The sequence below is a fragment of the Cydia splendana genome, chromosome 1 (genome assembly GCF_910591565.1).
Source record: "Cydia splendana chromosome 1, ilCydSple1.2, whole genome shotgun sequence".
Lineage (NCBI taxonomy): Eukaryota > Metazoa > Arthropoda > Insecta > Lepidoptera > Tortricidae > Cydia > Cydia splendana.
Window position 1 is genome coordinate 29,355,743 of NC_085960.1, and position 12,058 is coordinate 29,367,800.

A 12,058-nucleotide genomic window follows, 5' to 3' on the forward strand; every position below is an offset into this window, starting at 1 on the left:
TCTCCCTCTCCCTCTCCCTCTCCCTCTCCCTCTCCCTCTCCCTCTCCCTCTCCCTCTCCCTCTCCCTCTCCCTCTCCCTCTCCCTCTCCCTCTCCCTCTCCCTCTCCCTCTCCCTCTCCCTCTCCCTCTCCCTCTCCCTCTCCCTCTCCCTCTCCCTCTCCCTCTCCCTCTCCCTCTCCCTCTCCCTCTCCCTCTCCCTCTCCCTCTCCCTCTCCCTCTCCCTCTCCCTCTCCCTCTCCCTCTCCCTCTCCCTCTCCCTCTCCCTCTCCCTCTCCCTCTCCCTCTCCCTCTCCCTCTCCCTCTCCCTCTCCCTCTCCCTCTCCCTCTCCCTCTCCCTCTCCCTCTCCCTCTCCCTCTCCCTCTCCCTCTCCCTCTCCCTCTCCCTCTCCCTCTCCCTCTCCCTCTCCCTCTCCCTCTCCCTCTCCCTCTCCCTCTCCCTCTCCCTCTCCCTCTCCCTCTCCCTCTCCCTCTCCCTCTCCCTCTCCCTCTCCCTCTCCCTCTCCCTCTCCCTCTCCCTCTCCCTCTCCCTCTCCCTCTCCCTCTCCCTCTCCCTCTCCCTCTCCCTCTCCCTCTCCCTCTCCCTCTCCCTCTCCCTCTCCCTCTCCCTCTCCCTCTCCCTCTCCCTCTCCCTCTCCCTCTCCCTCTCCCTCTCCCTCTCCCTCTCCCTCTCCCTCTCCCTCTCCCTCTCCCTCTCCCTCTCCCTCTCCCTCTCCCTCTCCCTCTCCCTCTCCCTCTCCCTCTCCCTCTCCCTCTCCCTCTCCCTCTCCCTCTCCCTCTCCCTCTCCCTCTCCCTCTCCCTCTCCCTCTCCCTCTATTTCTATTTCCACCACCACAAGAATGCATAGATTGTCGAATAGTGCGTTATCTACGCCCGTCTCAAACAGGATAGATAGAGTTAGGCCAAGAAAAATCTGCAGCGATTTTGAAAGCCCACGCAGTGCAAGTGTTATTTTGCCGTCATAATCCCGATAATTCACAACAAACACCGATAACGAACTCTGCGAAACATGAAGTCATAAATGTCCTGTGAAAAATGTCGTTCTGACTTTTTGACTATTTTAAGGTTAGGCTACAGGGCAAACCCTTAACCCGATCGTCTTTGTTTTAGGCTCAAATTGTAGCTGACTAAATTGTCCAGAGCCGTTTTTCTCAAATTTTTGATATCATTCTTCGTTTTCAAATTATCGAGCACCAAAATCAAAAATTCGGAAAATTTTTTATTTTATTTTCACTATTTCGACCATAACTTTTTTTGTTTTTGACTTTCTCGAATAATTATTTTTGCACCTTACAGCTCTCGTGATTATGCGTCTTTTGAGCCTATTTTTTTAATATCATATCTTCACAACTTTCCGAGATATAAGGGGATCGCACTTTTTCGTGAAATCGGACCGTATACTGGAGCGAACGAAAAGACATTTCCAATGTCAAAAAATCAGCCTTATCGTATCTGGAGGAGCCCAATCTTGGTAAGTACGTTTTGAAAATTCTTTTAGTTTTAATTAAAAAAAAATGGCTGAAATGTAATGATGTGGTATATTTTTAGAATCCGCTCAAAAAGCCCTTTCATATAATACCACAGGATAGGTTTCTGGAAACAATTTTTTTCGGTTCCATAAAAATAAAACAATGACTCGCCCTCCCCTCCTAAGGAAAAATTTTTTAGGAACTGCGGGTCAAAACATTTTTATTTTACCTGTAGTATACGTGTGCCAAACGGCTAAACTGTAGGTACATCGATTTGCGGTTTTTTATAGCGTACAGCTTACACTAATAGGAAAGTAGGTGAAAATAGAGTTCTATAGAATTCCTTGCCCATTGGTTGACCTGCAAAATATAACGGAGCACAAGCTTTGATAGAGTAGAACACTATTTTACACTTGTAGGCGCTACAAACATATTTAAGTAGGCGCTACAAACATATTTAAAATAGCCAATTGCTCACTATAGATGGCGCTTCAAATACGTTCCAAGTTCTGTAGTATTTTCGGTGGAAAAAATAAAAACTATTTATAGAAAATACCTCTTGTGTAAAAGCTTTATTCACTTAGCAATCTTTGTAAACGCTATCGAATTACTTCTGTACGTTGTCACCTTGATTTATTTCTATGACGTTGGCAATGGATAATGCTGCCAGCGGACAAAATTAATTATAATTCGGGGTAATTCATTTCCCCAGAAAATGGTAAATTATTTAACTCGTTCATAAGACAAGTGTACTCGTTATCTTTATCATTTATAACGATTCTTATGTAGTGGTATAAAAAAATCTCACAAAAACAAATTATAAAGCTCAAAGTGTTATGTGAATTAACCTGAAGATCGGAAAAAGTAGCGAAGTTTTTTGCTAGACTAACAAATTTACAATGTAAGTGTTTGCACAATACTATTATTAGATATTATTAAAAAAAAACAACAATTTCGAAAGAAAATGTTACTTGTTGGAAGCTAATAAGAATTGTTCGTAGACAGTGGCTCCCTCTTTCAGTGCATTGTGAACTCACGGATCGAAACTGTTGATGTGGTGGATGGTGGAAAGATAAATGTTAATGTGGCAACCTTTTAAAAAGAAAGTGAAGTGAAAGAAATGAATTTACGAGAATAGGTCGCACGTCGCATAGATTTTTGGTTGATTTCCTTTTCACTTTGCTTTCGTATTCTCCGTAAGATCTAATAAACTAACGTTAATTTGTGTTTCTGATTATATTTTGATTCAACGGAGTCGGTGCCGTAACACCGAACGCAAGATAAGTACGAATGTGGACAGCATCTTATTGATTTTCTTTCCTTGCATACGCTTTCAACCAACGCGAAGTGGTGTTAACAAAACTAGTGAAGAATCTATGATCTAGTTCATATTTAATTAACTTTTTAGTCCAGCGACTGGACCGTATCCCCGGAAATCTGTAAAAATAAATTAGTAAAAAATGATGGCAAATTCACTTGACACCGTTAACGCGAATCAACCCACGCAAAATGGAAGCAAGGTGCAGCCGAGCAATAATGAGTCGAAGACCAACCTTATAGTGAACTACTTGCCACAGACGATGACACAGGAGGAGATCAGGTCACTGTTCTCGAGTGTCGGCGAAGTAGAAAGTTGCAAGTTGATAAGAGACAAAGTGACCGTATTCCCCGACCACATCCTGAACGGACAAAGTCTCGGATACGCCTTCGTCAACTACCACAAGGCGGAGGACGCAGAGAAAGCGGTCAACACACTGAACGGCTTGAGATTACAGAATAAGATCATCAAAGTATCGTACGCGCGGCCAAGCTCCGACGCTATCAAAGGCGCTAACCTGTATGTGTCCGGTCTGCCCAAACACATGACGCAGCAGGAGCTAGAAAAGCTGTTCGGGCCTTACGGCTCCATCATCAGCTCGCGCATCCTGCACGAGAACGTGAACGTGGGCCACCTGCTGCAGGGCGGCGGCGACAGCGAGACCATCCAGGGGCCCTCGCGCGGCGTCGCCTTCATCCGTTACGACCAGCGCTGTGAGGCCGAAGCCGCCATCCGCGAGCTCAACGGCACCGTGCCGCCCGGCGGGACAGGGCCTATGACTGTCAAATGTGCTAACAATCCCAGCAACCAGAACAAAGCTCTCGCACCACTGGCCGCATATCTGGCACCGACGTCCACACGCCGCTTCGTTGGACCTGCAGGCAAGGCTCTCCTGGCCATCAACAAAGGTTTGCAGAGATTTTCTCCCCTAGCCGACCCCCTGATTCAAGGTAATGCTCTAGGAGGCTCAGGTTGGTGCATTTTTGTGTACAATATTGGGGCTGACACAGAGGAAAGCATCCTGTGGCAGCTCTTTGGCCCGTTCGGCGCAGTCCAGAGTGTTAAAATTATAAGAGATCCCACTACCAACAAGTGCAAAGGTTATGGATTTGTGACCATGACCAACTATGATGAGGCAGTGGTGGCCATCCAGTCGCTCAATGGCTACTCATTGAATGGCCAGGTGCTCCAGGTCAGCTTCAAAACGAATAAGAGTAAATCTTAAGCTCTGCAAAGTCTAGTCAATAAATTGTAGCTAATACAAAAATGTTGATCATTACTGTCATGGACATCACAAAAGATTGATTAATTTTAGTATGACATAGGTAACAAGAGTGACATGAGAATTTTTTTAAGTCAGTGTGAATAACAAGTACAAAATATGAACCTTCCCTGAAATGGACTAGCTTCTTGTGGCTTAACAGTACTGTTTAAAATAGACAAGTTTTTGACGGAATGTCTATTGCTGTAAGAAGTAGAATTCTTCACAATCTCCCATTCATGGAAGGTTTAATACATAACATCACTTTTTTAATATGTACTTATAGTTTCATATCCCATAAAACAGTGAGACTGTATTATTGATCCCATATTTATTTCATCTTCCTAATAAGATATCCTTTTTATATTGAAGTTATTTCTGCTGACGAACAACTGTCACTGGTCATTACTCTTGATTCAATCAGGCAACTGATATAGACATATGGTTCTATCTCAAGCAATTTTAATGTTAAATGTATCACTAAAATTCATATTTAAACTTTTTAATGTTAAGCTAGGCAGTGCTAGATGTAACACTGTCATTATGATGTCCAAGTGGTATGTAGAGTCTGCTGGAATGATCAGGAAATTTTGTAATCCTGTATGTGTATAAACTTCATGGGTAAACTTAAGATAAGTCCCCAATCAAGTACTTGCCTTCTTTGCCCAACAAGGATGGAACACCAATAGAAATAGAAATTTTTGAGCCTCATGTTACCAAGCAATACTTACATTCAAAGGTCACTTATTTGGCCCTTAAGTAGAATTTTGTGCCGAGTGCAAATTGGTGACTCTGATAAAATCATATTCATAGATATGAATGTTACCTACTTAAACTGTAATAACGGATTTTTTACATCTGCTCTAAGCCCAATTTGCATATACATTAGTTATGGTGAAACATGCACAGATCAGTGGTAAGCCAAGTTGCTAACCGGGCTAAACATGTGCATGCACTAGATGGTTTATAAACTTGAGTGTATTACATTAGACAAGTTCTGGTGATATTATTTACATGATACTGGAACCAATTATGCTAGCAGAATTTTCTCAATTCTTGCAATAATATTTTACGGATTGACAGTGCAATATGAAACTTTTTACTATAAGTAAAAGTAAATTAAAGTTTATTATTTATATATATGAAAATGCCAGGTGCAATTATATTTACTTACATACAAATGTCTATAAAAACTCAATTAACTGCAATAAAAATAATACTGTAATAATCTTTAGCACAGTTTATTTTGTGGACTACCAAAGATGTCAAAGTTTATTAATAATTACATACAACTATGACTGATAAAGTAATGTACACGTCTTTGAAGTAAGTGAATTCACAGTAATAAAGTGTATAATAGCATTCTACTTCTTCCATTAAATATGTACATGTTTCCGAAAGTTTTACAAATAAGAACCCTCATCTCATTGACAAGGATGCAAAGTTATTTATTATTATGATGATGGTTGATTGTTTGATTTTGAGCTAGACTCAAATGCACAAAATCAATGAAAAATAGTGTTACTGATATTATTATTCAATCATATATTTATTATACCCTCTTACAGTATATTCATATGTATAATTCTTGATAAAATTCCATTTAGGTGTTTTGTGGATAGATATTATTTAAGATTTGATTTGGGTTATTATTGACTACCTTAAAAAGTAATCTCAATCGAAATTATGAAGTTGAAGGACCATGACATAACTGTGTAATTATTGATCAACATTTTATTGAACTAAATTTTGTATGTGTCTAATATATGTATCAGACTTGTGCGCACATATTTGTAGTGAATGTCTGTTTGAAATAACGACAAACTCTTCTCTGATACGCTAGAGGCAATGCCTGGCTCAAGCTGCAGTTGGAAGGGGCAGATGGGACGGCAGGGCGCCAGCTCCTGCCGAGACCTACATATTAGGTTTAGTGAATATTTAAGCAATACTCCAAGGATGTACCCATTTGCTACCCCTTTAAACTCGCACAAAATTCAGGCATTAACATGAAATATATGATATTGTCTCTCTAATTCATTTAATTAAATAATCATTAATACATACTATTTATTATTACATTTAATTAAGTAATTTTATATTTCATTATAAACATAATTTATTATCGTAATCATAATAGACATGTAATAGATTTCATTTGATGTTATAATATTAATGTATTGAATATTACTTAGTGTAAGTAAGTTTTCTGTAAACTGAGTAAAGATGTACCTACCTACCGCAAGATTTGTGTCGTTCCCATTCGTGTCTAGTAGATTCCGTAACTTCATAGTTAATTACTCATAGATAACATAAATGCATATCAGGTACGTAAAAGGAAGAACTAAAGAGGTGAGAATTTCTTAAATAAATCGTCTAGAAAGGATAATGAATGCATTTGGAATAAGTATTTTCTTTAATTTCTTATTCACGTAAGTATAAATGTTTCATTAAGGTATATAATTATTTATTTAAAGTACTTAACTACACGGAACTAGTCAGCTAATATTTTGCGCAACATAAATTATTATATTTAGTGTTTAAATAAAACTGTGTTCTCTAATTTAAACTTAAATGTAGTTGCTTAGGATTTTGAGTTCAAATTATGTTGGTGTGGTGTTTGGTTAACGTAAGTTTGTACACGGGCCAAGCTCGGCAACTTCTGCGCCGGACCACCGACGCGCGAACGGATTCCCGCCATTCCCGGTGCCGTCTTTGGTCCTCGTGGAAGCCAGCAGGCTGATCCGTAAATGCATATAACACAGCGAAATGCAAATGTGTTTGGAACTAGTCAGGTTAAAATGTACCTCTTCATTTCTTTGCAGTGGTAAAATATTCAATGTTTCACACGTTGATTTCATAGTTTTTAATTGTTTAAAGTTGTCCAAGTAGTACTGTCGAAAACAAAATAAGTTGCCTTTTCTGGCTGGCACTGAAATAGGCTACTTAGTTAAGATAACGTTACGATAACACTAAACAATTTTGTTCTCGACTGGGCAGCTGGATAATTTAAAATTGTCACGCGTTTTAATAGTTAGGGCATTCATTTATTACTTAATTGTAATTTAATGTATATTGTGTCGTCCCTGGCTTGGATGAAGGAGCAAACGGATTATTATAAGAATATTGCTCATAATAATAGGGTTCCGTACCTTAAAGACTCTTGAGCTTAATTCGCGTCGCCATAATCATCGCGGCTATACGAATTTCGCTTTACAGTTTTCAACTACAATAGTAATGAAATGACTTTTGGGTTGTCCCATGCTTTATCAAGAAGTTTGGGGACAAATTTCGCGTTCTTACCAAGTTTATGACCATCTAAGCCTTTGGCGTTGGCTTCGGCTAGGCCCTTGGCTGGCCTTTCAACTTTACCAGTAAATGACTCTCGAACTGAGCTTTTGCTACTCCTACGTAACTGGTACGGAATCCTCCAATCATAACTTCACTAAATTCATACCGCTGCCATTACACCTGACCCATTTATAATTTTGTTCTCCATTCATATTTTGTGTTTTAGTTTTTTGTTTGTGTTTAGATTAATTTAATTTAACAACTAACATTTCGTTTTTTTAGGCGTCTTATGTATATTTAACCACTTTAACAATTTTGTTTATTATTATTTTTGTTCTGAGAGCTGCCGAGACTGCGGTGCGTCGGACGCGGCAGTCTCGGCGGCCCTACCTCGGGCAGGTTTGGGTATCGTAAGGTTTTGGCCTAGGATGTAGTTCTAGAGTTATTTAAGACAAAGTACAAATCGCCGATAAATGTATGAGGAAATACAAACATGTGGACTTGCTTACATTTAATTTTGGAATAATGTCAACGAATGTAATCTGATGTAGGTAATATATAGACATTAAAATATTGACATTAGCAATAATATAAAAATGTTTTATTTTACCCACCAACTTTGGTATAAAATCGTAAGAAGCATGTATACCATGGCAAATAATATCCAGTATTGATTTTATTTAGCATTAAGGATTTAAAAAGCTCCCAACTTGTTTTAAATCTAGGTGAGTGAACAATAACCCTCGCGTTGAAACGAATCAGTAGCAGGCGAGGGCTCTGTTTAAACAAAATTGGAACACCCAGTTTTAAGCCACCAGATTTGCTAGGAGGGTGAAACGATGTCACCCCTAGAGTTCATTGCACCCCCGAGTTCCGCCGGCGCAGTCGCAGTGGCGTTCCCCTCACGTTGCCTTGGCAATATTAGTTCCAGCGCACGCCAACTTATATAGGAACTGCAATTAACTGCATCATAACAAGGGACAAGGAAATCGATATGATTTTTTGCGTACTGTGTGTGAGCGTCCGAATTATGAATTGCCCTTTTGTTCGGCTCTTAGTCTTATGTTTTGTATCTGTTGGTTAGATCTTGGACTGAATTATGAAAAAATATTTTTCGATGACTTAATATAAGAATAATCAATATAATCATATCTTCTTAATTTATAATGTTACAATAAATAAATGAAATAGCTGATATTCAGGGCAAAACACTAGTTAGGTAAACTGCAAAGATCCCAAAGTCTATTTGTGCAATGTGCACCTCCGTCAAAACTCGTTAATAACCATAAGGTGTATTCGGGTATTACCGAATGTCGGATAATTCCGAAATTCAGATGAAAATCACCTTTAATTCCATCATAATAAAAGTCTCTTTTTCAACATTCGACATTCAGTTTTCGACATTCGGAATTACCCGAGTAAACCTTACACTCTTTTTTTTTTGGGCAGTCGTGTAATAATAACGGTATATTAATTCAATTTAAGGGAAATCACTAAGTTAATTACCAGAATCACTGAATGCCGGAAAGCCACCCTGCCCTTGGCGTTCGTTGACCTATCAACCCTACGTTGAGGCAGCTACGCTACGTCATTATCACTTATTAATTTTGTAGCTTTAACGTAGTACATTTTTGTGTATTCATAGTAACATTACTTAGAAAAACTTTTTTCCCTAATATTAAGTCGAATTAATTTTTACTAATCTTGAACTTTTTTTTTTTATTTAGTGGGGTTTTATTTCAGGACTTTTACAACAAAATAAAAACACTACGAAAACTTATAAATAAAAAATTTGCCCTAAATCGTGGTCTGTAGGTAGGGTGCCCAGAAGGCTGGCCGCATTGCCCCGCTGGATAGCAATGCTGATCCTTTGGGCAAAATATTGGCCAGCCCTCTGGTCACCGGAGGCCTCTATGAGGCGCTTTGACAGCTCCTCATAGAGGCGACGCGCGCTAGGTCCCCACGGCCCCAGGGTTTCCACTCCAAACGCCGCAAATATGTAGCTACTACCTAGTGTGACATATTTGCGGCGTTTGAGGCTTTCGGCCGAGGATGCGGCCGCACCAGCGCCAACTTTGGTGCTTGGAATATGGGACGGCGCCAGGGTATCTACGCACGTAGCGTCCCAGACAAGTGGCCGTCCCATACTCCAAGGCACCAGCAATTTTGAACTTGGCTCTATTTTTTATCATCATGGTTATAACGAAGTGTATTTAATGAGAAATAAATAAAAGCAGGTACTGTAGACGCATTTTAGATTAGAACTTAGTTATCAAGAAATTTGTCGAGAGTTGTGGAGTCTGTGCGGAAAGAGAATAGTCGTAGAATAAATATATTGGATATTAGCTAAAACAATGGAACGCGATGGCAATACCCCTAGTGGGTGTTGGAGAGTCTGCCAGCCTGAATCGGAAACAAACTGTAAGTACATTAGGTACTCACTTCACGCTAAAGCAAGTAGGTAAGTACTGCTCTGTACATTACACGTACGTTTTCTTGTGCGTTGTAGGTTTTGCCATCTTGTGGGCTACATTGGAAGCTTCGCGCCAATAAACGGGGCTCCTGTACTGCCCCCTACAGTTCCTGCACGTTCCCTAAACCGCTTGCTACCTGCGCCCTACGCCCCTAGCCTTAGCGCACGACTGTCCAGAAGACAAGGACGGGCCGGATCTTTTCGCGGAGCCGCAGGGGCGCATTCGTGACGGTGGAGCTACAGCCTGGCAATAAAGAGTAGAAATTAAAAAGTGGCAACACTGTAGTGTCGTCCCTTTCAAATCAATATATACAAGAGAACGGGACGACACTACAGTGTTGCCACTTTTTAATTTCTACTCTTTTTTGCCAGGCTGTAAGTTCGCCTTGTTGACTGACTACTTGGGTTGTAAACCGGCCTAGACAAGGTGACAATCGCTATCGCTACGACAACGAAATCTCTCTATCACTCTTTCATATTAGTGCGACAGTGATAATTTGTTGCGATTCGATCGCTACGGAGCGTAAGCGATTGGCATGTTGGCTACGCGGCCTGGTAGGGATTCAGATGTTAATAAAACAAATGGCAGGTCTTAATTATAATAAAAAATATACTGATAAGAATCACATGATTAATCTATAAATAACATATATTAATAGAATCACAACATATCAATCTAAAACAATATTAAAGCAATAGTGTTAGAGTAAGACCAAGACAAGTGACAACACTGCACCGATTTTTATAGCTCGATCAGACGTGCAGTGTTATTTCAACGTCATAATTTCCTAGACGTTTGACTATCAAAATCGCTGTCAACTTAGCTTGGTTTAACTCTAACTGATATTTAAAAAGTCCAAGGCTCAAGCTGATGTCATTTTGTTGAGATGTGAAATATTGACTTAATGGCGTCAAGCTCATTTTGCATCTTTGTGGACTGATTCTCTTGAACATAGCTCAAAAGCTGCTGTCAAGGGAATCGGTGAAGTCTCAAAGTTTATTACAGCGAAGAAAGAAGAAGCATATTACCTCTATCCCGGACTCCCGGTGGGCGGACACTTTGCTGACAGGGACAAAGCAAAATTACTTATATTTTATTTCCCTGTCGCTCTTAGTAACTAAATGTGTCCTGCGCAATGATCTAAACCCATCTCATATTTCTTGGCGCTTTTCCGAGCTCATCCGCAGAAGTCCGCCCTCCATAGAAGTGGAGCCGAAATGCGCCTTCTTCATGTTGGCGGCCGCAGCGCGGCGCAGGCGCGTGGCGCGCACCAGCTCCGGCGTGGGCGGCCGACGTATCGGGTTAGTGGATGCCATGCGCAGGTGCGCGTATAGCGGGATCTGGAAAATAACAAGTGGTTTTCGGTTAAATTAGAACTTGTCGGGCTGAATCTGTGATTCAGCGAGCGCGACGATACGAAGCGTCGTTTTATCCTTTGGTCGCCTCAGAAGAATCCGGTCACTTATTGTTAGTACCTATAGAGGGTACACGGCACTAAGTATATGAAGGATAGAAACATCAATGTAACCTGTGAATGTAACTGACCATTAACAGAGTCCTCGTGTCAAGCTGCATAGCATCTGAAAGTGCTACAAGCGGCACCTATCTCTCGCAATTTACCCGGCGTGACATGACACGGAAGAGGCAATAAGCCCTGCTCTGGGTCCTCGGTTTTATTACTAACCGTCGGCAGAGAATCATCGAGCACAATCCGCGCCTGCGCCTCCGGCCGGCGCGGCAGCTTGAAGTGGTGCCCGAGTAGCGGCTCTGCGCACGGCGCGCCGAACGTGCCCGTGCGCAGCTCGCGCTCAGTGATGTCGCGCAGCTTGTCGACCTCGATCTGGCCGGGCACGTAGCGCGACACGTATCCTCCGCGGAAGACCTGCATAACATAATGTTAAGGCTGATGGGATTCTTATTTCAAATAGGTGCCAGTTCTAAAACGAAGCAAAATATTAGGCAATATATACAGGGTGGAAAGGCACGACGATCCTTCCCGGAAGTATTAGGTCGTTTAAGTGATACAGAGACTATTGGTAATGGTAAGAATCGTTAATTGAGTAAAAAATAAAAATTGCAAAAATACTACTTTTTAACTGTGGTGATAACCCTATAGCATGTGCACATGACGGCTAGATTAAGGATCTCCGTCGGGAAAGCTCGGGACTTTACACTTTTTTCCGATCGTTGACAGTATCGCAATGATGTATGAATGACGCATAAATGTCAAATAAATCAAATGCATGCAAA

General features: G+C 40.9%; 2 protein-coding genes across 2 annotated transcripts in view; one reads left to right on the forward strand and one right to left on the reverse strand.

The window, feature by feature from the left end:
• The first annotated feature begins 2,514 nt into the window (after positions 1 to 2,514).
• On the forward strand, positions 2,515 to 7,931 carry LOC134792569 (ELAV-like protein 1). Its single transcript, XM_063763819.1, has one exon. The coding sequence runs from the start codon at positions 2,928 to 2,930 to the stop codon at positions 4,008 to 4,010; it is 1,083 nt and encodes a 360-aa protein (XP_063619889.1). The 5' UTR covers positions 2,515 to 2,927; the 3' UTR covers positions 4,011 to 7,931.
• A 2,462-nt stretch (positions 7,932 to 10,393) lies between these two features.
• LOC134796928 (WD repeat-containing protein on Y chromosome) overlaps positions 10,394 to 12,058 on the reverse strand; it is a 29,795-nt gene continuing 28,130 nt past the window's right edge. Inside the window, exons 17-18 of the mRNA XM_063769125.1 lie at positions 11,493 to 11,690; positions 10,394 to 11,148 (exon numbers count right to left, since the gene is read on the reverse strand). Coding sequence (XP_063625195.1) covers positions 10,960 to 11,148; positions 11,493 to 11,690 — 387 coding nt within the window. The 3' untranslated portion in view covers positions 10,394 to 10,959. The remainder of the gene's footprint in view (positions 11,149 to 11,492; positions 11,691 to 12,058) is intronic.